At 52.9% G+C, this 24,444-nt stretch overlaps 1 protein-coding gene across 1 annotated transcript; it reads left to right on the top strand.

The window, feature by feature from the left end:
* The first annotated feature begins 434 nt into the window (after window positions 1-434).
* On the top strand, window positions 435-14,505 carry TBATA (thymus, brain and testes associated). Its single transcript, XM_037130678.2, has 9 exons — window positions 435-478; window positions 1,850-2,082; window positions 4,023-4,178; window positions 5,035-5,114; window positions 6,330-6,503; window positions 8,392-8,473; window positions 9,188-9,332; window positions 10,913-10,965; window positions 12,016-14,505. Exons 1-9 carry the CDS (start codon window positions 435-437, stop codon window positions 12,132-12,134), a joined length of 1,086 nt encoding a protein of 361 aa, XP_036986573.2. The 3' UTR covers window positions 12,135-14,505.
* Window positions 14,506-24,444: the final 9,939 nt, after the last annotated feature.

The raw sequence follows: 24,444 nt of genomic DNA, 5'->3' as shown, positions 1-24,444 counted from the left end.
GCAACTTGCTTTCCTTGTCTTAGCATTCTATTTGTGAAATTCCTCTAAGTTGTGTATAGACGTGGTTCATCTGTTTTAGTTGCGACATAATTTCAATTGCCTGAATGTAGCACAGTTTATTTACTCACTCTTCTGCCACTGGACACTCAGGTTGTCCTCAGGTGTTTACTAGTCTGATCCGTGTTGGTTTGAACAGCCTTACAAACAGCCCCACCTGGACACGTGTAGGAGTTGCACGTGGGCACACACATGGGAGAGGACCTGCTGGCTGGTGCGGTATGCTAATGTTCAGTTTTACAAGATATTGCCAACCTTTTTCTCCCAACGTGTCTGTTCCAGTTCAGTGCCTCACTGCCAGTCTGTGAGAGCTCCGGATATCCATCTTCAACACTAGTGTTAAGTGCACCGATCTTGATCCTAATAGAGAGCATACAATGGCTACAGAGGTGACAACCCAACTGGCTGAGCATCTGCTGAGGTGAGGCCCCAAACGTCTACCCTGCTGACCCGAGGAGGTGGTGGGAACAACAGTGGCCTCAGGGGAACTCAACAGACTGAGGAGGGTCCAAGGGAGGCAGTCCCTCCTCACCTCCCACTGCCATGAGCGAGGTCCCAAATGGGTTCTCAGGCCTGAGGTACCTTAGGTCACGGACAGGACCCCTCTCTGCGTGGGGAGAGGGTATGGTAGTAGGGGCCAGGAGCGCTGAGCACAGGAATTCCAGGGATTTTCAAGGGGTGACTTTGTCAGTTGGGGGTTAGGGGAGGCCAGCTAAAGTAACTTTCAGGAAAGGTTTGATTTATTTCTTTAAGCCCCAGATCCCTTAGGAGCGAATCAAGGACGGAAGAGGAAACTCAGAGGCCTAGTCAGCAAAATCCTCAGAGAGTCCTGAGGCAGAACCCCTTGCTTAGCATATCCAGAGTCCATCTATACTCCAGGACTCCCTCCAGCCAGGGCCACCGGGAGAAGGGACAGCAGATGGCGAGCAGGCAGGTGGTCCCACCAGGCACCGGGCAGAGAGCAGCCCACCTTCAGATCCTTGCTGGATGCACTTCGACCTCTTCCTTCAGGGACAGAGGCACAGCGTGCGCAGGAGAGGGAAAGGGTGCAGAGTGGAGGACAGAGAACCTGAGACGGCTTGTCTCCAGTGAAGCGAAGCAAGCGCTTGAAGCTTCCCTGCAGCGTTGCACCCCCCAGAGCTGCACCATCAGCTCGGCATCTCCTGGGAGGGGCTCCCACAGGAAAAGGATTTGCTGGTGTAGTCTGACCTTGAGGCCTGCTTTGGCCCCCAGTGCTGAGTCTGGGCTAGAACTGCCCCTGATGGAACGAGCGGGGGGCACGGGGGGAGGAGTGACAGCCTACAATTGGCTTCTCTTGGGCTGCCAATATCTGGCTTGGGGGGAAAGCCTTGCTGGGTCAGCCCTCTGGTTCTGGAAGAATATATAATGTGCCTTTGCTTCAGTCCAGGTATTTGGATGAGTAGGTGGGTCTATAGCTTCTCTTTCTGGCTAGAGAGATGGTTCCTTCGAGAAAACTGGGATCCTGGGGAATTCCATCTGCCTTCTCTCAGAGGGATCCTAGCTCCCTGCTAGGCACCTTAGGAAGGCAGAAGCCTCCCTGGGACTGGGGATTGTTCCAGTTAGGAAGTGATTCCCCCCACCCACCCACCCAGGCCCAGCTTTGAGCTCAGGTTGGGGTGGGGGAGCGGGGGAGGGATGTTGTAGAGAAATCCTGGAAACCACATTTCAGAGTATCTCAGGAATGGACTCTGTACTAAGCCCCGAACTCTGAGTCTGGGCAGGCACCGCTGCCCGGAGGCTTCATTAGCTTCTTAGTAACCCTCTTCTTCAGTCCAAGGGCTGAGCCGAAGGCTGAGAAGCCAGAGCACACGCCAAGAAGCCACAAGACCGACAGGCCACAGAAAGAACCGCTGGTCCCAGGGGTTGTGGACTTCAAGGTGATCCCAGAGGCACCGAGGACCCCCAAGCCCCAAGTCCCTGGCACCTGCCGCTTCGGCCGCCTCAGCCACCACTCCTTCTTCTCCCGGCATCACCCCCACCCACAGCGCGTGACCCACATCCAAGGTAGGGCAGGGGTGGCTGGCCGCTGGTGGTGGGGATCTTTAAATCCTGGAAAGGGTGGATCCAGCCCCTAGTTCTAGGCTGAGGCCCAGAGAGCATGGGGACTTGGCCAGGCTCACGGAGCTGCTTGGCTCCTTGCAAGCACTTGGCCAAGCCAAGACTTAACTTGAGGGTCAGGCCAAGGGCAGACCACATGGCTCTACAGAGTTTCCCTTATTGCTGATCATCCCATAAATCGGAGAAAAGGGCGAATGTTCCGCCTCGGAGCTGCACTCTGTTCGCCAAAACCGGTCATTTCGCCAACCCAGCAGTGTCTACTGAGTGGGAACTCCATATGAATCAGGCACTTTCTTAGACCCTGGGAATATGACAATGAACAAGACAGTCCCGGTCCTCAGGAGCTAACTCCTGGGGGTGGGGGGAAGGACGGGAGACAGACCCGGCATCAGAGCATGGTGAGCGCCAAGGCTGTAGAGGGGGAGAGCTGACCAATGGCATGACTTTTGAGCAAAGAGCTAAAAGAAGGGAGGGGCTGGAGGAATCAGCCATGTGGATGTTGGGGCTGGAGGGCAATGTCCTGGGCAGAGGGAAGAGCGAGTGTGAGGGCCCCGAGGCAAGTCTCCTGCCTCTATTGGTGGGACAGCGAGGAGGCCAGTGTGGCTGGCACAGAGTAAGGAGGAGGAGAAGCAGATGCAGCAGAGAGGCAATGGGGACCCAGGTCATGTGTCCCTGGAGGCCACTGTAGCCATCACTGAGCCCTGTCACTGAGTCAGATGAGAGCCACCGAAAGTCGAGAGCATAGCAGTGTCAGAAGTGACCTGTTGGCCTCTGTCTGGGTGGTGGCTCGAACCAGGGAGGTCTTAGAGGGAGAGTCAGTGGCCCTGCTCTAGAGATACACGGAAGGTAAAGCCAACGACATCTGCTGACTGATTAAAAATAGTGCGAGAGGGAGGAGTCAATGTTGACTCTCAGGTTTGGGGCTCAAGCGACTGGAAAACCGGAATTGCATTGGCTGGGATGAGGATGACTTCAGAAGGGGCTGTGGAGGATGGGGGAGGAGTCAGGAGTTTAGTCGGGGATGTAAGAGGTTCAGAATGTGGGATGTCTTTTGGACATCCAGGTGGAGACACGGAGGAGGTCTGGAGTTCTGGGGAGAGGTGCAAACATGAGAACGATTCAAGGACGGATGGTGGTGGAAGTGGCGTACCTGGATGGGACTGTCCGGGAGACTGTGTGGATAACCTGGGGGCCGGGCCCCAGGGACCCCAAGGCTAAGAGGCTGAGAGCAGGAGTAAGCAACCAAGGAAATGAGGAGTGGCTGGCAAGCTAGGACAAGCCAGGAGAGTGAGGGGCCTGAAGGGAAAGTGTTTCAGGAAGGAGACAGTAAGCCTTCGTTCTGCCCTGATAAAGCTGGCCCTGGACGCTGAACTATCTAGCAGTAACATGGTATCACACAGACCGAAGGCCGAAGGGTCTGCAGGTGTATGCTGCCTGCCACTACTTCCAGGCTGCCTGGTACTCAAGCCTGCACAGGCCGACAGATGGCAAAAGGTTTTATCCAGAGGCTTTAGCTAAATCTCACTCTCTGTGGTTTGAGCCCAGGTCCCTCTCATCAGAGACTATGGCTTATTGCCTCCACCCCCCTGTATCCCTTCTCAGTCTGCTTACCTCTGTATGCTCACACTTGTCATAGCCAAACAGACCTCAGGACCAGGGTCTCGGGAAGCCCGACTTGCTGTGTGATACTGAGCGCATCACTTGGCTGTCTGTTCTTAAGTGCCTGGGGTAAGGTCCGGGAGGTCGCACAGGCCCTCCAGGCCCTAATGACCTATGAATGGGCTGTGGGCACTGGAAGAAGCAGGGCCAGCACTCCCCCTGCCCAGGCTGCTGGGGCTCTTGTGGGCCACACAGGCCCCCCTCCCGCATCCTCCACCCCTTCGCAGATCTTACCGGGAAGCCCGTCTGTGTCGTCCGGGACAAGTCCTCTCTGTCTCGTCTGCCTCAAGCCGCACTCTTATCCCACTGCCTGATGGGGATGCCCACTGTCCCTGCTCCCGTTGGAGACCCGCAGTCCAATCGGGACCCCCGGCTTTTTTCTGGTGGGTATTTGGGGCACAGACCCTCTGCCTTGGGGTTTTGCCTCTCTCCAAGGGGTGTCCCACTTGCATAGGTGCCTGAGAAAAAAATAGGATCAACCGGATTCCCTCATTTCTTCCAGCATCTGCATCTACATTATTCTCCCACCTCCCAAGTCCTCAGAAATGCCCTTGCTTGGATTTGAGGTGTTTGAGGAGTAATCACAAGCAGAGGACAAGCAGATTTGGGCAACAGTCATATAACTTACAGCTACAAACAGGAACGATATTGGAGAGATTTAGTGCTTGTCAGAACAGTCAGCTATGGTGGCAGGCTACCGCGCGCTCGAGGCCTCTGCTCTGCCAGGCCCCGCCCTTTCTGTCATGGGGCGGGGGCGGGGCGGGGGGCGGGGCGGGGGCGGAGCAGTGTCCTGCCGAAGGAGCTGGTGCAGCCTGCGGACAGAGCGGTTTGGGAGGCTTGGTCAGGGCTCTGTACCACTCTCTCCAGTAGACCAATATTTTAGTAACTGGCACTGCGTATCAACTGAATCTCAATCTTGGTTTCAGTTTCCTAAAAGGGACAAAGGTAGATTAAACCACTCACATCTTGGCATAAATATTCGAATGCTCTCCGGCGGCTCCCAGTCAAGCCACAGGCTAGGATAACCACAGCCCCTCCATAGCCCCTCCTACCCGCCGACAGTGCGACTCTTAATCCTTCCTCCAAGGGCACCACCTCCCCTTCCCTTTAAGATACAGGTGGACAACTGGGAGGAGAGGATGCTCTTCCACCTACAGCCCCCCAACACCTGATGCCACAGGGAGGGCAAGGAGAGGGGCCCCAGACATCAGTTGCCAGGGTCTTGTCCCCTTCCCCCAGAGGCCTGGAAGAAGGAGTTGAAGGACCTGGCTTCCCAGGTGGTCACATTCGGCAAGGAGAATGAGCCGAAGGACAAAGAGGTGGGTGCAGAACAAAGGAGCTGTTTGGGAAGAGACGCCACGGGCCCAGCCCTTTGTAAGGAAGCCCCGCCCCAATCTGGCCGACCTGATCAGCAAAGGAGCAAGAGTGCTTGGAGCGCTGCTGTGCACACGGGGCGGTGGGACCACAAGTACCAGCCCAAGGGAGGCGGCCACAGTGAGGCCTCAGAGGAGCAGAGAAATGTAGGGGGAGTGGGAGCAGGGGCAGAAATGCGGGAAGGATTCCTAGCTCAGAAGTGCGAGGGGCATCCTTGCAGAGGCACACAGCGTGGAAGCTCGGAAGCTGGAAAACGCAGGACATATTCAGAGAGCAGGGAGCTGAAGTGTGGAGCAATGGTGGAGAAGGTGGGAAGGGGCCGACTTAGAATGTGGGCAAGAGCAGCTTGTTCTGATTTCTGAACTTAGTGTAGTACCTAATCTCATAAGGAGTGGAGAGCCACTGAAGAATTTTCAAACAGGAGTGGAGTGGCCTTATGGGTGCCATTTGCTGACCAGTAAAGATGAGTTGGAGGCAGCTTAAAGGTAGTAGAACTGGTCCTAGGACAGGCCTGGCCCTTTGTGGGCGAGTCTCGTCCTGCGCTTGTGATGGGCAGCAGAATTCTCATCTCTGCTCCAAAGCTAACTCACTGTGGCTCTGGGGGCAACTCAGCTAAATGGTCTGGCTCTCAGTTTTTCTTATCTTTAAAATGGGAAAAAAGATCTTACCAGTCTTAACTGGAGTTCCCGAGTCTAGCGGTGCCGGACCTCGTGCCCACAGGCCCAGCCTAGGAGGGTTTCCCAGGGCTAAGAAAGAATGCCAAGCTGTGGGAGACATAGCTGGGGGCAGCTGAGCTAGGAATTAAGGTAGGTGTGGGGACCTCAGCACAGAATACTGATGGGCTGGGGGGAAGGACCACAGTGGGTGGCCGGTGTTCAATGAAGTTTCAGGAGGAAGAGCTTTGGCCACAAGGGAAGGGCCCCTGCTGGGGAGAGGGGTGTAGAACAGGGTGGGGCTGGCCTGTTCCATATTGATGTTCCACATCAATGCTATGATGCTGAGGTTCCAGGAAACGAGGTGGTAGGCACCCTGGAGACGTGACCCAGCTTCCTATTCTCTTCCCCTCTGCCCTCTCTCCCATCTGTCTGTCTGTCTGTCTGTCTGTCTGTCTCTGTATTCCATATCCCCACCCCTGGAGTCCCTGGACACTTTTCTTCCAGCAGGAGGAGCCTAAACGGGAGCAGGGGGCAAAGTACTCGGCAGAGACCGGGAGGCTCATCCCTGCTGCCACCCGAGGGCTCAGCCGCCGCCACTCCCGCCAGGGCCCAGGGAGCTACACCTCCAGCAGAGATGGAGGAGTCCAGAACTATGTCCTGCAGGATCAGGAGCTGCTGGTGAGACCCTGGGAAGGCCGGGGACTGCGGCCCTAAAGAGGCCCTGGTTTGAGGCCAGAGAACAGGGTGGTGTTGCTCCCAGACCTACTGCGATCCCAACTAGAACTCTTACAAACTGCTAAGGGTGAACTCTCCTGGGGACACTTGCACCTAAGACTGTAAGACCCGAAAACTCCAGACCTGGGAGTCAGGAGCCCAATCCTCTGCTGCTTCCAGGTTTCTGTGTAATCTTTCCCCTTTTTGTTAAGTCCTTTCCCCTCTTCGGGCCTTAGTCCCATGATCAAGCCAAATGGGGGGAATGGACACGTTATCACTAACGTCTGTTCCCACTTTGGCACTTGGCAAGTTAACGAAGGGAGCTGCAGTGGCGGAGTGAGAAGCGTGGAGACAAAGGTCCTGCCCAGTGTGTCCTCAGACCATCTCCGTGTGTGGCACCCTGCCGCCTGCAAGGCTGGCCCCAGCCTCGTCTCCCCACACTCTGAGAGGCATCTGGTCTGTGCTACACAAAGCACAGAGCCCCCCACCCCACATTCAAGTTTCCCCATCAAGGCCTGAGATGAGTCCATGACCCATTCCAGTGGGTTAAGGTATTGAAAGTCCCTGTTAAAATGCACACATGTTCTCCAGGAAAGGCCAGACAATTAGCCAGAATCTCAAGGCCTTGCCTGTGACCAGTGCAGTCAAAACAGCCCAGTGACCTGAGTGGAGCAGACAGGGCCCCAGATCCTCATTTCACAGATGGGGAGGCTGAGGCTCCCCCAGGTGACATTTTGTGGCCCAGGTCCCCATAGAGGAAGCAGCACAGCTGGGACTAGAACACAGTACTTTCTCCACCATAGGGCGGCTCCACCTTGCCTGGAAATAGGTTCTCAGGTTCCCTGGGGAGGGTGCACAGGGCAGGTAAGTTGGATGCTGGGGCAACTGAGAAGGACCCTGGGGCAGAGTGGGGGCAGGGTCACCACAGAGGGTGGGTACCTGGGGGCAAGGGCGGACACCCTAGCAGGCATAGGCCTGGGGGTGAGGCAAGCCCAGGTTCCCCTCTGACCTCCGCTGGTTCAAGTGGGCTCTCCTGAAAGAAGGAACCCCCTTTCCTAGGACACCAGGTGCTCCATCTCCCATCGAGGGCTCAAACTCCAGCCAACCACAGACACAGCCGCCACCAGCATCATGTCCTAGGGAGCCCCCGTAGCCCTTTCAAGACAGAGCTGGATCTTTTCCCAATGATCCTTCACTGGCGGATGCAGGGGGGAAAGGGCCCTGAAGCAGCAAAGATGGCAGATGCTGAGGACACAGCCGCAAGCAAAACGAGCATGTTGCTCGGTGGTGGGAAGGAGCCCCGAGCTGAGCAGCTTGCAGGACCAGCAGGCCCCCACTGGGGTCACCCCGCCTCTTTGCTAACATCTCCAGACTCTGAATTTGGGAACTTCAGGGTGGGGAGGCTCTTGGGGTCCCTGAAATCCCCACACCAAGGATTCGGGCATTTGGGACTCGGTGCGTCTCTGAGGAGCTGACTGTCCAGCTCTGGCTTCGCCTTCCCAGGGAGGGACTTGGGGTGCAACCAGCCCAAGCAGGGTTCAGAGATGAGGGGTCCACCTATCTGATTCTGTGGGTTAGTTTTGCCTCCACCTCCCTGCTAGGTACCCTCCTCCCTCAAGGCCTCAGATTGCTTACCTGTTCAGTGAGGCATTTAAGACTCTTCCCCCAGGGCTGCTGGGAGAGCAAGCCCTCTGTAGAGTGCAAAGTCCCATGCAGATGGGAGGCAAGGACGATTGTGGGGACCATTTTAGCCAAGCGTGTGGCTCTGGAGCCCACTTCGGGGGGCAGGCACCCACGTTGCCCGCTGGAACAGGCCATTCAGCGTGCTGACCCCCGTCTGTCCTGCCCACAGATCTTGGAGCTCCTTTGTCAGATCCTGCAAACAGACTCCTTGAGTGCTATCCAGTTCTGGCTGCTCTTTGCTCCCCCCAAGGGTGAGACTCAGCCCCACCCCAGATCATCCTCATAGTAGAGGCTGTTGAGGGCCTTGTCCGCTGGTTTGGCAGCATTCCAATGTCACCGGGCCTTCTGCCTAAGCCTCGAGTCCCCAGGATATCCGTGACCTGCTCCTGGGAGGGGACCCCTCCTTTGCACTGACCGCAGGCCTCGACACCTGGGAGGGAGGAGTCCAAAGACCAGACTTAGTGGACTCAGTGCCTCACCCACCACCGTGGACAATACGCACACAAATGCAAACACACACATGTGAACACATGAAAGGATATAGGCACACACACTGGGATTGGGGGCAGAGGCTATGCCTAAGTGGGAAGGTGAGGAGCGGTGAGAGCCGAGAGCTGATTGGGGTGGCTTCCTGATGGGAAGAGTGAAGGGGGAGGAGGAGGGGACAGGTCCCCTATGGGCTTCCCAGATGGGCCAGGGTGTGTGGTGGGCAGGTGGGCCAGGAGCAAGGTAAGGTGCACATGAAGAGGTGTGGAAGGGCTGGGCGCACGGCACACACAGGGCCAGGGAGAAGTAGGACCTCCCCGTGGGGCCCTGTGGGCAGAACGTGAGGTGGTTAGAGAAAGCTGCCCTGGGCCAGGGTTAGGCGGACGGGCTGGAGGCCCCACTTCCTGCATGTCCCATTCAGGGCCAGAATGGGGTCTGGGGGTCATGCCCCTGAGGACTGCTCCCGCCTCTGCTTACAGAGAAGGACTTGGCCTTGGGGCTCCTGCAGACAGCAGTGGCTCAGCTGCTTCCCCAGCCTCTAGTCTCCATCCCCACAGAAAAACTCCTAAACCAGCTCCAAGAAGTCCAGGAACCACCTCAAGAAAGGCAACAGCCATCATACAGGTGGGCTTCACACCCCTCACATGCCCCTCCATTCCCAGAACTGTTCCCTCACATTTACCACCTGTCCTCTCAGGTGAGGCTAGTGGGGTCCGGAGAAGGGAGGCGGTGCTGGCCAAAGCCTGGGTTCCCTGAGCCTGTCCGGGAGGGGGAGGTGAGCCTCTCCCATGGGACCCTCCAGGGCTACTTGTGCTGCTCAAAGACCCAGTCTGCCAGACCAGACTCCAGCTGCCAGCTGTGGGGGCACCCAAGGGGGTGACCTGTGCCAGCTGTAGCAAGACAGAGCTGGAGAACGGCAGCTAGCCCTCCAGAAGCTCTTGGGAAGACAAGTGGAGAAGGAGCGCTAACAGGCAGGCAGCGGTGCCTCTACGTTGGCATTAAGGGCCCTGGACGGCCGGAGAGAAAGAGACCAACCCCAAGTGGGGAAAGGAGAGGTGAGGAAAGGCCTCACAAAGGTGAGGGGGGCCAGACGGCCAGCGCTGGCGCCTGCAGTACTGGGTGCCCGTGATAGCTGCCTGCCATCGCTGGGTGCCTTACATGGCTCTAGTCCACACAGCCACCGGTGGAGGCCCTATCACCTCCATTTTACAGATGAGAAAACTGAGGCTCAGAAACAGAATAACCACAAGTCACCTGGCTGGTCAGCGGAACAACTGGGATCGGACTTGGGCTTGCCTGCCTTATATGCCCGGCTGTGCTCAGATTCACAGCAGAGCTCGTTCAAAGTAAAAATTCCCAGAGAGTCTAACACAGCCGGTGGCGTGAGAGGCGGGTACACAGGGACTGTGTATTTTTAACAATCACCCAGGTATTTCAGCTACGGCTTGGAGAGCCCTGTTGGGTGAATAGGACTTGAACGAGGGAAGGTGGGGCGGGCGGGTGCGGGGGAGCAGAGTGTCAGGAGTGGAATCAGGGATGTGTGCACTTAGAGGATGTTAGGCTGTGGGGTGGCTGCAGCGTGATGGGCTTGGGGAGGAATAGGCAGGTGCTTGTGCTCACTTAGATTTGTTGAAGGTGCGGGTGCTGCGTTTGGTTTTCTCTTCCACTTTGGGAGGCCGGGGGGGGGGGGCAGAGGAGCAAGGCCGGCTTGCCTCACTGTGGCCTTGGTGAAGCCTGTCTGAGCCTCAGTTTCTCCTCTCCACAGCCCCTCTCCCATAGTTGTAGGGAGGACGGATTACATCCGGTGCGTGAAAAGGCTTGCTGAAGTGTAAAGCCGATAGGAGATAATACAAGAGCCTTGTTAGTGCTTATAAGTAATCCATCAGGGAAGCCGGTTCTCATCTTCCCCACTAAGGGGGAAGGTTCCTGTCTGAAAGGAGGCAAGAGACCAAGAGAGCCTGCCTGGGGCGGAGCTGGCAGAGTGGCCTCCATTCCCTGTGGCCATGGCAGGTGGTGGAGTCACAGTTGTCAGGGTCCCCCTTGGGGTGGTGCCACCATGGACAGACACACTTGCCAGTTCTCAGGGAGGACTGGCTCCTACCTCTCCCCGGAGAACCTTGCTCGCCTCCCCGTCCACGCTGCCGCTCTGCCATGACCCGCCAGCCTGGCTTTCCCCGACCTTCTTTTTTCTGTGTTGGTTATAGCCAATCCCCGAAGAAGTCCAAGGCAACAGCTCTACCAGAAAGCGAAAAGCCAGGTAAGATTCCACGTGGCAGGTCCCCGAGGCTCATCGAGGCTCACCCTGGCTGGATTCCTTGGGGGGTTTAAGACTCCTTGGAGATGGGCCTCTGTCCAGAGAAGCTGTTCATCTCATCCACTCATCCATTCACTCATTCATCTGTTCAACAGAAACTTACTTAGCACCTGTGTGCCAGGCTCCAGGGATCGTTGGGAAGAATTCAGACAAGTCCCTGCTGTCGGGGAGCTTGCATTCTCGGGAGGAGGTGGGCAGGCAACAAATAAAAGCGTCGGAGGGGCACTCGTGCCATAAGGAAAGTAGGATGGGGTGATGTGGTAGACAGTGAGAAGGCCTGGCATGGTGAGGAGAGGGCTCCTTGAGCTGAACGACTGGACAGATTCAGTCCGAAGCAGGTCAGGGGAGAGGCTACAAACAGGAGTCCTACCTCCTGGTGTGATGGTGAAAGAGTGAGCGGACCAGGGTGACCCGGGCCTTGTGGGTTGGGGACAGTGGTAAGAAATGAGATGAGACAGATGGACCTGGTCTGTGGTCTCATGCAGAGGACACGGGTACACTGGAGGGTTAGGGGCAGCACCCCTCTGATTTCTGTATGGAGTATGGACTTTCAGGGGCTGGAGGGAATGAGGGAGATGAGGGAGGAGGCTGCTACTGTCAGCCGGTGTCTCAGACCAAGGCAGGGAGGGGGTGTTCGAGGGGAGAGAAGGCAGTAGCTGCCATGCAGGAGGTTCTCCCTCACTAGACTGTACGTGGTCCTGAGTGGCTGGCGGAGTGTCTGCAGAGAGTGGGCGCTTCATAGATATTGTTACCTGGATGTAGAAAGAAGAGGGTGGTCGTGAGGCTCAGAGAAGAGTCCGCTCTCCCCGCCACCGGCAGAGCCCAGAGCAGAAGCAGCGATGACTTGGGCTCTCAAGCATCTCCCCCTGCTCTTGCACGTCTGCCTGGGGCCTTGCCGGGGCAGGGGTCCCCCCAGGTCCCCTGGGCAGCTCCCAAGTAAGGCTCCGGCCCCTCCCGATCCTCCCCCACACACTATGTCTCCCCTTCTCCCAGAGCACATTGGAAAAGCACAAGTTCTGCGACTACATTCAAGTCAGAACACAGAAGAGAAAGTGCCAAAGCCAAAGACAGAGTTCCAAGGAGTCTGCCCTGCTCTGCCCGCCCCGCTCTAAAGTCGGCCCGGAGTTCGAACTTGCTTTCGCCTCTACCACCTCAGCAGCAATACGTGCTTTCCTATCACACAGAGTCTATTAAAATAGGGTCTTCCCTTTAAGAGGACGGTTCCACTCTCCCATCTGCAGCAGGTCTGTGCTGGGGTCCTTTCTTCCCGGAGAGGGGGGTGAGCTGCGTGGAACCACCCCCACTCCCTTGGAGAGCTCCTGAACGCCACCGCCCACGTGGGGCTCCCCTTGTTCCTTTGCCTTCCAGGGAACAAAAGAGCAAATAGTGTCTGGGGCGGCCTGAGGAAGCCCTGCTGCTCCTTGAACCAAGGCCCACGAGGCTCTAGGCAGGTTAGGGCAGAGGTCAGGAACCCGCAGGCCTCCTTAAAACAATCATCAATACCAGTTGAGGTCCTGCCAGGCACTGAGGCAGGGACTTTGGTAATAGCTAGTGATGAACAATATTACCTGACCCCCAAACGTCAGGGGGCTTTGGCTAAATATAAATGACAGATTTGCGCAAGGGTCTTAGGATCTGCAAACTGGAAACACAACTAGGCAATTGCCCAGAGTGTTCCGAAGGAGAAAGAAAAGTCGAGGGTTTGTACAGTAAAAAGCTCACTCAGCCCTGTACTCGCAGCCCCCGGACTGGGCTGAGGTGGTATTTGTCAGGTGTCTGGTGGTCTGGACCACGGGACAGTTTCTTCCTGAGGTCGCTCGGCTGGTTCACTGCAAGTTGGATGTACGTCCAGGTATTTCCACACAACGCACTGACTTGCATCCAGGCTTTGACACAGGGTCAGAAAGTTCACAAGTTTAAGTTCCCAGGGTCAGTTAAAACAAGAAGAATTGTTTCCCCGTTGCCTCAGCCTACTTAATTTCTATAATTTAGCAGCTTGATGGTAACGACTCCATTTTATTTCTTCACTCTAGCCCCCAAACACTACATGAACTGTTCTACGTACTTTGTATGTGGCCCTCTATTTGAGTCTCCAGAAAGCTCTATGAGGTGGAGTATTCATGTTAGAACTACTGTTTTATACATGAGTGAACTGCGGCTCAGGAAGGTGAAACAAGTTGTCTGAGGCACATAATCAGCGGCAGACCCCAGATCCAAACCCAATATGTCTGGTTCCAGAATCCCTGCTGCACTCTACTGACTGTTTACAAACAGCACCCCTCACCAGGACTTGTGGCTACATTCCTGAAAAGTGTAACGGTTAGCAAGATGGTGGTTGACAAGGTCAAGGAGGAAAGGGGTGTTATCATATAAATGTGAATCATATACCCCCAGGGGTGTGTCTGTCTTTTAAGATCTGGAGAAGCTGGCCTTGACCCTCTGGGAAGTCCACTGTCATCCTTGAGATATCTGCAAATTCCCTGAGAGGTGCAGGGGAGGAAGGCCCTGAGGATCTACAATGCCAAAGTCACCTGTGGCTCTGTGCTCCTACTTCTCTGAGTTCAGTCCCTGGATTGTGGCTCCGTCCCACATTGCATCATTGCTCCACCTCACATCAGTTCAGGCAGATGAAGTCCCTCCGGGTTTACCCAAATACTCCATTCCCAGGAAACTTGTGTGCGGTGCTAGGCTTCAGTGGAGATTAGAGGCTGGATGTGAATTTGCTGTGAATCCAGCAAACAACTTCATGCTCAATATTAAATAGTCTTGGTTTTGAAAAGTCCTTGGCCACTCTACCAGGGGGAATTTTTCCTTGGTGGCAGCCTCTCGCCATATTGCTGGCTTTCTCCTCTGTCCTCTCCCCTGGCACCAGTTTCCTTCTAGAAAGCCAATGTTTTAATGCTTTTCCAATTTTTTATTGTGGTAAAATAGGTATCACCTAAAACATACTGCTTTAACCATTTGTAAGTGTACAGTTCAGCGGTGTTAAGCCGAGTCACGGTGTTCAGCCATTGCCACCATCCGCCTGCAGAACTCTTCTTGTCTATTGCAAAACTGAAACTGTGTGCATTAATCAATAACTCCCCATCCTCCGCCCCTGCCCACCCCTAGTCCCTGGCAACTGCCATTCTACTTTCTGCCTCTGAATCTGACTGCTCCAGGACCTCATGGAAGTGGAACCACACAGTCACACGCATTTGTCCTTTTGGGTCTAGTTTATTTCAGGCAGCGTAATGCCCTCAGGGCTCATCCACAATGTAACATGTCTTTTCCTCTCATGTTTATTTTTTTTATGGATGCAGCAGTTCAGCCTCTTCCCCCAACCTCTCCAGCCTTGCCTTGGCCTGTCCGACCTCATCACAGGTCTGTTCATGCAACAGGGTCCTTGCCCCTTGGCAGTTGTGGTTATGAGAATGTACCCTCCTCCACTACAAATAATTCAGAATTCACACAGCAAAAAAATTCTAGATGTCTACTTCCAAAATAAACCACCTTTGTTTGCACAAAAAAACCCTGGCTCTTTGGGTGATCCTTCTACCTCACCTTTGATTTTTCAGGAAATATTGCCACGCGGTGGTTGCCACTGCAGCTTCCCATGGTTTTCTCAGTCCACACACTGCACCTCTCATCAAATGTACCTAGTCCATCCTTCAATGTATTGATTCTGCTTTCTCCATCTGTTGTTTGCTTTTGCAAATCCATGCAAAATGCTGGCGTCGCTGCCGGGCCTTTGCACCCAATGGCCATTGCACTTAAAGAGCAGATGTTCCGGGGCCAGCTCCTCACCCGCCTGTTTTGAGGGTGGATGGTGAACAAGTATTTCTCAGCAGCCCCGAGGTCTATCAGGAGGGAGAAAGATAAGGACACTGAGTGGAACCGTGGACACACAGGAACACACAGTGGAAATAAACACTGTGATATGCAAATGGAAGCTACCATATTGCAAAAGAAAAAGTATGGCCCAACTATGGTTGTCTGAGATAACTTGACCTCATTCAGTGCTCACAACAATACATAAGGTAGGTGTAATTAGCCACGGTTTACAGTAACATGTCAAAGTTTACCCAGCCAGTAGGTAGCAGATTCAAGCCCAGGGCTGAGGGGCTCCTCAGTCAGTGCCCTTTCTGATACACTGCCAACATGCAGGCCGCACCCCGACTCTACAGTCTCCAGACAAAGAAGTAGGCTCTTCCCTCACTTCCAGCCATATCACCCCCTCTCTCAGTTCTTGCTCTCCAGCTCTTGGATATGGAGCAAGGCACGGCTGGCTCTGACTCCCGGGCCCTCTTTGAAGTCTCCCAACAGGAAAGCATCCTCTTTCCCCATCTGAAGGGAGTCATTGCAAAATCCCAGGGGGACAGCCTGCTGGGGGAGTGGAAGGTTCCAGACATCTGAAAAAGCACTGGTCAGAGTAGTCAGTGGCCTTCCTCGTCCGTCAGCTGCGCTGGGCCTGGGTCCCTCTCTCAGCTGCGCTGGGCCTGGGTCCCTCTGACCTTGTGCAGGCTGATTGCTGGGCTGTGGCCCGTGGGTCTGTCTGGCTTTGCACAGTCTCTGTGCTCTGCTTGGCAGCACTTCCTGTCTCAGTGGCTCGGCCCCATTTGACGTCTGGGTGTCAGGACACTTTAGGGTCACTCCTAAGTTTTTCCCTAAACCCGGGCCCTGGAGTTTCCTTACCTTCTGCTTCTCTGACTGAAGCATGAAGACAGATTTTCCCTTTGAATTATATCCATAGCATCATGGTCACGAGGTGTTATTTATAGAAGTTCCTCATACCATGAAGATAAATATAAATGTGTTAAATCAGCCCTGGCTGGTGTAGCTCAGTGGATTGAGTGCGGGCTGTGAAACAAAGGGTCGCTGGTTCAATTCCCAGCCAGGGCACATGCCCGGGTTGTTGGCCAAGTCCCCCAGTGGGGGCTACATGAGAGGCAACCACACATTGATGTTTCTCTCCCTTTCTCTCTCCCTTCCTCTCTCTCTCTAAAAATAAATAAATAAAACATTTAAAAAAGGAATTGTTCGGTCATCAAATGTCAGGGGGAAAAATAAGTGTGTGAAATCAAATCATTGGCCACCAAACTTCATCTGTTGTACTACCAGAGTGTACTCACCACCCCCTGAGAAACAGCGACTAGAACCAATAGCAACCGGAGACAAGAGAGCCACCTCAGGACTCTGGTTCAAGGGCACACGGGTTGGGGGGGGAGGGTCAGCTTATTGCTGCTCAGTTTGCTGGCTCATCCATCTCCTTGCCCCACCCATCCCACTTAAATAGATGTGAACGGGATGGAGACCCATTCCAGCAAAGGCAGGGAGGAGGGCTGTAACCTCACTGCTAGAACCGCAGGATCCCATTGTTGGGCTGGGGTCATTCCTCAGAAGCTCTGTAGCCCCTTCTGAGCCCATGCGAAACCCCACTGTGGCAGCCACAACATGGTGTCCAACTTCAGCTTAGACATCTGCAGTAACAGAGATCTCACCACCGTTACAGAACAGACCGGCAGGGATGGAATGGGGGATGAACGATATACTATTACCTAAAGGACTCCCCCATACTAGGTTTGCTTTGCCTGCCACCAGAGGAAAGATATCTCTCAATACCAGAGATTGGTGAAAAGGAAAGGAATTATTTATTTAAAAGCTATACAGACTTAGAGTAATGACTTAGTGTCTTCGTTAAAATACTAAAGTCTTTCAGAATACCCACAGATGCACACAGTCCTTCCTTCTCCCCTTTACCCAGTCCAGGGTATGGTATTTCGGGAAAAGAAGTAGAAGTCTGTGATTCAGGCTCCCAGCACCATCAGCGGTGTCGCCACCATGATCTCCAGTTAATCCAAAGCCATGTGGCACCTTCTCATGGCCCACCAGGCAAAGGGGCAGTGACACTTTCACCCCTTTTCTTCCAGGCAAAGTCTCTCTTGTTTCCTAAGCCACATGGCAAAAGGGACCAACCCGAAGCTGCATGGTCCCCACCTCTGCCAAGTCATCTGGTCCCAACCTGGTATGGCTGCCATGCCTGGGTTTAAATCCCCACGCCAATCTTCCTCTGCAGCCCCATTTCTGACTCCTCCCACACTCAGTTACACCTGCCAGCATTCCTGTATTCTACCAGCTTTACTGGGCTGCCATAGTTAAGTCTGGGCAGGCATGGCCCCATGGCATGGAGCCAATCATCTCCAAGTTCTCACGTAGGCATTGTAACGAGGAGGAGTTTATTCCCAGTTACATCCTGGGTGGAAGTCACTTCCATCCCCCTGTCTCAAAGCACAGCCATAGCTATCTAACATATCCATGAAACCAGTTAAAGACTATAGGTATGTTAAATGAGCATGCCAGAGGTTATCTGCAAAGCTGTTGCTGTATAAAACAGCTCTCAATGGCCCTGCTCCATGTGCCCCTTCCCCAGCGCAGACTGGTGGGGGTGAGGACATCATATATATTTTTTTCTCTAATATCTCCTGGACACCCTGAGTTCTGGACCCCATTACAAATCCCCATTTGGGCCCTCAACCTTGGCTGTATCCGGTTACACTATCTGTCATAGCTGCTCCAAATTTAGTTTTGTCCTTGGAGCTACAGTGATCAAGTCTCTCCTTCCCCTGGCTCATTTTGCCCAAGTCAAAACTCTGCTGGAAGACTAGATTAGACCACGCCTCCTTTCAAAGCTTTTATACTGTTAGGAACCGCCCTGCCTGATTTCAGAAACTGTAGCCCCTCATGGCTAAGATTGAGTAAAAAGATCTTGGGACCATAAGCCATTAGGGAGACAAAGCTTATCTTCCTCATATGGGTGCAGCCTCTGCCCCCTTTCACTTCACCCTGCTTGCCACCAGGCAGATGACTGGTTAGCCAATGACAGGTAAGATTCCTCAAAGGAGGGATGATCTAAGACAGGCACGGTCTTGAAGGGGCCCTAAGGGAAGGACTTGGGGGGCTACAGAAAAAAGGGGTGATGGATACTTGCCCCTCAGCTTTGACACAGCCCGAGTCCTCATTCTGTCTGTAAGAAGTCTCCTAATCACTTGGCTGCATTACTTCCCCTGCCCAACTTGAGCCTGAAATAATGCCTTAAGCCTGAAACAATGCTAGAGGTGGGTGCAGCCCTGTGATGGAAAGGGCGGGTTCCCCGGGGCAATCAGGCCTAAGAAGGAATGCAGGAGATCCTGAGAAACCTGCTTTGCTAAGAATGTCCTCAAATTAAATGATAAAGGTCCAAGCATGAAAAGAGTGTTTCCCCAACGTTTTATGGCCCTTTAGTTATCTGACTCTGATGCAAATTAAACCCTCAGAGTTCTCCAAATGTTATCTATTGTTTGATTCTTACTGTCTGACAATGATTGATGAGCTTTACCTGTATTCCTTTGCAAATTAAACCCAATAAAAGCCCACTGAGGAACAGACTCCTGGCCCTTCTTCTCCTTTGAGAGATCAGCCACCTTTCCTCCCCATGCAGATCATGTCTTGGTAGACTTATTCTCATCCGTGGTGGCCGGGGAGCCCTGTGGGCAGAGTCCCCCCATTATACTTTTCATTTTTTAATTTTTCTTATTGTGTTAGCTAATACTTTCATAGAATGTAGTTAAGTGATGTTAAATGATAGTAGGCATTTTAATATTTGTAAACAGAAATGCTAAGCATAAGTTGACTGCTTATATATCAAATATATGTCAACTGAAATATATATTTATAAGTGTTTTGTTCTTAAGTGCTTAATCTGCATTGTAAACTTATAAGGAAGTTACTGGCATTATGACAATTTTGCAGATAAGGAACTGAAAAAGAAGTAACTTACTCAAGGTCATACAAACAGGAAGCAGATTCCAGATTCAAATGTGGCAGCTCAAGTGGGCAGAGCCCAGGCCCTTGACCCTGTCTGGTCCATAGTAACTCCACGTGGTAGAGACTGGTATTAGCACAAGTTTATAGAGGAGAAGCCAGAAGAGAGGTTAAGTTGGTCCAAACTCCAACAGCTTGCACGTATATCCTTCCCTGGGTTCACAGAACGATCTTAGGGTTCACCTCTGCTGCACACTGGATACACTTCTTCTGCGTGCTGCGTGATTTTTCTCAAATCTGTCTTCTATTTCACTGCCTTGGTCTCCAACTACACCCTTGATATTACTTTACTCTATTTATTGACACTGTGATGCTGTTATTTTTGTCTTTCGTTTCTCTTCTTAGCCCACACAACCTCCTTTTCAACTCTCTATTCTCCACTTCAAACTCTCATTTCAAATGGTTTGTTATCTTTAATTTTTTGAGAACACACAACATTTCTTCTATAATATTATCTTCTATTCCTGGGGGTGTCTTCTTCCAGAATGTATACTTCATCATTCTTTGGCATGCTGTTTCCTCTCTCCCTTTCCTTCCTTCTTTGACTCCTCCCTCCCTTCCTTTTTTCCTGTAGCATTTTTTGCATGGGTACCATATGCACAAACTGTGGCTTCTTGATTCTCCTCTTTGTTCACCTGTGCCCTCCCCTCTGAACATGAGCTTGACAGCAGAGTGTCCCTGGTTTATAGTCTCCCTGTTTTCCTCTTCAGCTGCCTGGAGCAGACTGGGTCCTAGGAAGCCAGCAAATCAATTATGTCTCTGCTTTCTTCATCTATACTTTTTTTTAAATGAGCTTTTAACTTTATAACTGTTCTAGATTTGCAGGAAAAAAAACCCCAGAAAATAACACAGAGCCCCCACACCCAGTTTCCCCTACTATTTTTTAATACAACAGCTTTATTGAGGTCATACACACAAACCATAAAATGCACCCGTTTAAAGTGTATGACTTGATGGTTTTCAGTATTCACAGAATTGTGCAACACAGTCAGTTCCAGAACATTTTCATCACTCCAGAAAGAGACTCCTGCACCCAGGAGGAATGCCCCCTTTCATAATAGGTCTGCGGTAAGTTTCCTACACCCACTAGTCACTTTCCATGTGCCTGGAGCTTCCCTTTCCCTGTGCAACCACCAACTATTTTCTGCCTCTATGGACTTGCCTATTCTGGCCACTTCATAGAAATGAAATCAAAATATGTGCTTTTCTGAATGTTACCTTTCATTCAGCAAAATGTTTTCAAGGTTTATCCATGTGGTCATTGCATGTATTACTATTTCTTTTTATAGCCAAACAATATTTCATAATACGGACATACCAATTTTATCCATTCTTCAGCTGATGGACATCTGGGCTGTTTCTACAATCCCTTTCAGCTATTGTGAATAGTGCTGCTATAGACATTACGTATGAATTTTTGTGCGTCCAATTCTTGGGGGCATCTGCCTAGAGTGGATTTGCTGGGCCATATGACAATGCTATGTTTCCTTTTTCTGAGAGATGGCTGAACTGTTTTCCAGAGCAACTGTACAATTTTATATTCCCACTGTGTGAGGGTTGGAATTTCTCCACATCCTGCCAACACTTGCTACTATCTGTCTCTTTAAAATTCTAGCTATCCTAGTGAGTGTGAAGTGGTACCTCATTGTGGTTTGATGCACCTTTCTCGGATGGCATATGGTGTTGAACACCTTTTTCCTGTGCGTTTTGGCCATTTATGTATCCGTTTTGAAGGACTGTCTATTTGGGTATAATTTTGTTTTAAAAGTAAAACTCCTGTTTTGTATATGAGGACTCTCCATCCTGTCTGGGACTTTCCTAGGTCTACAGGGGGCGCCCTGCAAAAAAAGCCCTCCACCCACGTTGGTCTGAGGATCTCCAAGTTCTGCTTGCCCTTCGCAGCCGAGCAGTCTGTGCATTCCACCCACCTAAGCCAGCTGGGCGTTGGTGGGGGGGAAATGCATATTAGCAATTCCTCCACCTCCATCTAAGGTGCCCTTCACCCCTGATGGGAGGGAGATAAGTACCAGGGGCCACAGCGTCCATCTGGGCACCCCCACACCCACAGGCTGGGGGGCGGGGCCACCTGTGAGGTTCCCCGACGTCTTTGGCCCACTGCTATTATACTACTTTCAGGGAACGAAGTAGGTGTCCATTCCTGGAGCCTTCGCTCGGTTTGGCCTCAGTTGTGGCGTCTCTGGGTGAACCCTCCTGAAGCACGTGGGTGTGGTTGAGACCCTCCCCAGGTCTCTACAGTAGTGACCCATTCCTTGCTATCTCCATTTCCTCTGAGCCCCTGAAATATGCACAAAGAAATGAAAATAACAACCAAGATGCTGTAATAGTCATTGCGTTTTAATTTTGGCCGACTGGGTTGTGAACGAGTAAAAACCTGAGTGGGATACAAGCACGAAAATCAGCTCAGGCTGGGGAACACACACAGCCTGCCACCCTTCGCGGACTCGCACGGCAAGGCCATTTTCCTCAAGGTCCGGGGCAGCTGTGAAAGGGCGCAACCACCCCCTCTCTGAGTAACTTGCCTTCTTACAGACTCCCAGAGCACCGCTGCTTTCTGATTTATTCCTGAGGATACCCAATTGCTAAACCACCCTTGCCTCCTGACAGCCCCTGACCCCCAAGTAACCCTCACTTCCCCTAATCCTGCCTCAGAAAGTCACCAATCCAGGACCAATCCTGCGGTGGAAACCCAAACCTTGGAAGGGACACCCCGCCCCTCCCGCCCCTCCCGCCCCTCCCATCCAGCGGCACTCCAGGCCTCCTCGCCCTCCACGCCTCCTCGCCACACCAAGGCAATCAATCCATTTGGTTTTGTTGAACCACAGGCTTGTCCTCTGCAGTCACTGGCTGTTCCGCTTTTAAGAGCTGGTATTAAATCGATGTAGCAACAGCTCTGTTTCTTCCATTCTGGCCAGTTTGGGTTTGCCATCCAAGGTAACCAACCCCAGGTATCGATTGCTTAGGTGTTTCTTTCCTGCCAGCAGGAAACGGGGGAAATGGTGCCGATGAGCAGCAATCCCAGATCTGGCCACTTCTTCCAGGACCGGGTGGGCCCCTGAACACTGCTGCCCTTGCAGCAAGGTGGGTAGTGGACCAGTGCCAACCACGGACAGCACTCGGGGGGAGGGCCGACGACCTGTGTGCACGTCCCAGGGTCTGGGAGCAGACGCTGCCAGGGAGCAGCCCTGTGGCACTTGGCCCTGCCCCAGCGAGCGTCTGTCTTGGGGGGGGGGGGAGGGGAGGGAAGTCCCTCCTCTCTTTGGGCCTCGGGTCACACGCCAGCTCTCTTAGGCCCCTTCTTACTTGGACAGTGTGATTCTAAGTTTGAACTATAGAATTAATTGGAAATCCCTGTAATAAAAATCACTAACATTTGTTAAAAGTTTTAATAATGAAAAAAAGGGTTTTTTCTTAATCCTCACCAATCCAAGGGTATGTTTCCAAGGGTATCCTCACCTTAATCCAAGGGTATGTTTCTTGATTTGAGAGAGAGAGAAAAATACTGATGTGAGAGAGAAACATTGGTCAGCTGCCTCCTGCACACACCCCAACTGGGGATGGAACCCACAGCCTTCTGGTGTATGAGACGTCGTTCCAACCAAGCCACCCAGCCAGGGCTGTTAAAGGCTTTTGGTGTCCCTGACACTGTGTTTAGCCTTTAACACATATTATCTCATTCAGTTCTCATAACAAGATCAAACATTACTGGTATCACCATTTTTTTTTTGAGTGAAGAAACAGAGGCAGAGAGGTCAGGGGCGACCGTGCATGTAAACTGCACAGCCCACGTCGCCCCAAGTATCACAGAGAGATCACAAAGCAACAGACGTAGCCGTGGCCGCACGGCCAGACCCCGGGTGCCCGGCTTCAAGGCCAGGCCAGGCCGCTCTTCTAGACTCTCCTTGCAGAGCTGCTGCAGGCCCCCCAGACCAGGCCAGAGGGAGGGCTCTCCCCTGCAGGGCTCTGGCCCTTCCAAACAGCCTGACCTGGAGCTTCACGTCCCAGACTAGAGAGAAGGAGGAGGAGAGGAGGGAGGGGCTCCAAGCAGAGATGTTTGTGCAGCGGCTCTGGGCAGGTCCGGGCCAGCCCACCTCAGTCCAGCCCAGCAGGCCGGAGGCGGCATGCAGCCAGAGGACCAAACTCAGGCTGTTGGTAAGTCCCACTGGAGCTCTGGAGTATTTCCCCACCTACCCCCTCCCCCTTGCAGACAATAGGTGTAGTGAAGTGCTGATGGTCAGACACAAAGGCCTGCAGAGCCGGGCTGGAACCCGCACCTTCTGCCTCCCGACTGGTGCTCTGCCCCTGCACCCCGCTGACCACTTAAAGGGATGGCCAGTGAGCCGATTCCAAAGGCCCCTCACGTATCCTGGGCTGTTGCGGACCTCACGGCAAATGCCAAATTCTTGCCATGCAGACAGCAAAATCAGAAGTTCTGGTAATGTCTGCTGTCTGTTTTAATGCCCAAGACTTCTTGTGAGTGTTTTGAGAGAAGATGATGAAAACCACAATTTTTAAGATTTGGCAGATGGTCCTATTATCCCATTGGAGAGCCTCAAGTCTGAACAGCTTTGGAGAATGTATACGAAGTGTCTGTGAAATGTGGCTTTGGTGCAGTCTCCACTCCACTTCCCTTCTGGAAGGCTCTCTTAAGAAAAATCAGGTAAAAATGAATAGTTCTACCTCACATCATCGTTTATGATGCCAGAATTTAGAAGCAACCTAAAAGTACAGTACCAGGGGATTTTTTGGTTAAATAGTCACTCGGCCATACAATGGGTTTTACGTGTCACTTAAAATGAGGATGTGGCCTGGCCGGGTGGCTCAGCTGGTTGGAGCATCACCCCATACACCAAAGTCTGTGGGTTTGATTCCTGGTCAGGGACGCGCCTGGGTTTCCAGTTCCATCCCTGGTCGGGGATCAGTGTTACTTTCTCTCTCTCTCCCTTCCTCTCTCTCTCAAATCAATAAACATATCCTCGGGTGAGGACTAAAATTTAAAAAATGAGTATGTAGCTTGACAGATCTCAGGATGGAAATATTGTTTCCATTGTACTGTTGCAGGGGCCATGGGGGAGGGGACAGAGTGTGGGTTTCTGTGTGGTAGTCCCGCCCCACGCAGTGCGCCAAGGACTGTGCTGCCCTGTTTGTGAGCTCCTTCTGGGCACCTGGGCCCACACTGGGCCTGAACAACCCTGAATGCAATTCTAGGGCCTGTGCTAGCATCTGCCAGGTCAGTCCGGGGAGGTGTGACTGGGTTACCAGGTGTGCATCTCTAGGCCCAAGTGGTAGCTACTTAAAGGGGATAGTTCCCAAGGGGAGGTGGTTTGCAGGGAGATGTAAATGGAGCTTGAACTTGAGGGCTACAATGCTCCCAGAGGCATGTGAGGTCCCTGGAGGCATTCTCTGTGCCCATGTCCTGGCCCCTCAATATCAGGGAGGGGCCTGTGACACAGCAGGAGGTTGGGTGTGGGTTTGTGCAGCACGTGTTTAAAGTCAGGCCTCCCTGCTTGATAAGATACCTCCCATTCCTTCTGCCCCTTGGCCAGCACCCACGTTCCGTTCTGA

Source organism: Artibeus jamaicensis, unplaced genomic scaffold (genome assembly GCF_021234435.1).
Source record: "Artibeus jamaicensis isolate MK-2021 breed Jamaican fruit bat unplaced genomic scaffold, CSHL_Jam_final contig_332, whole genome shotgun sequence".
NCBI classification, from domain to species: domain Eukaryota; kingdom Metazoa; phylum Chordata; class Mammalia; order Chiroptera; family Phyllostomidae; genus Artibeus; species Artibeus jamaicensis.
This window is presented reverse-complemented; position numbering and strand designations above follow the sequence as displayed.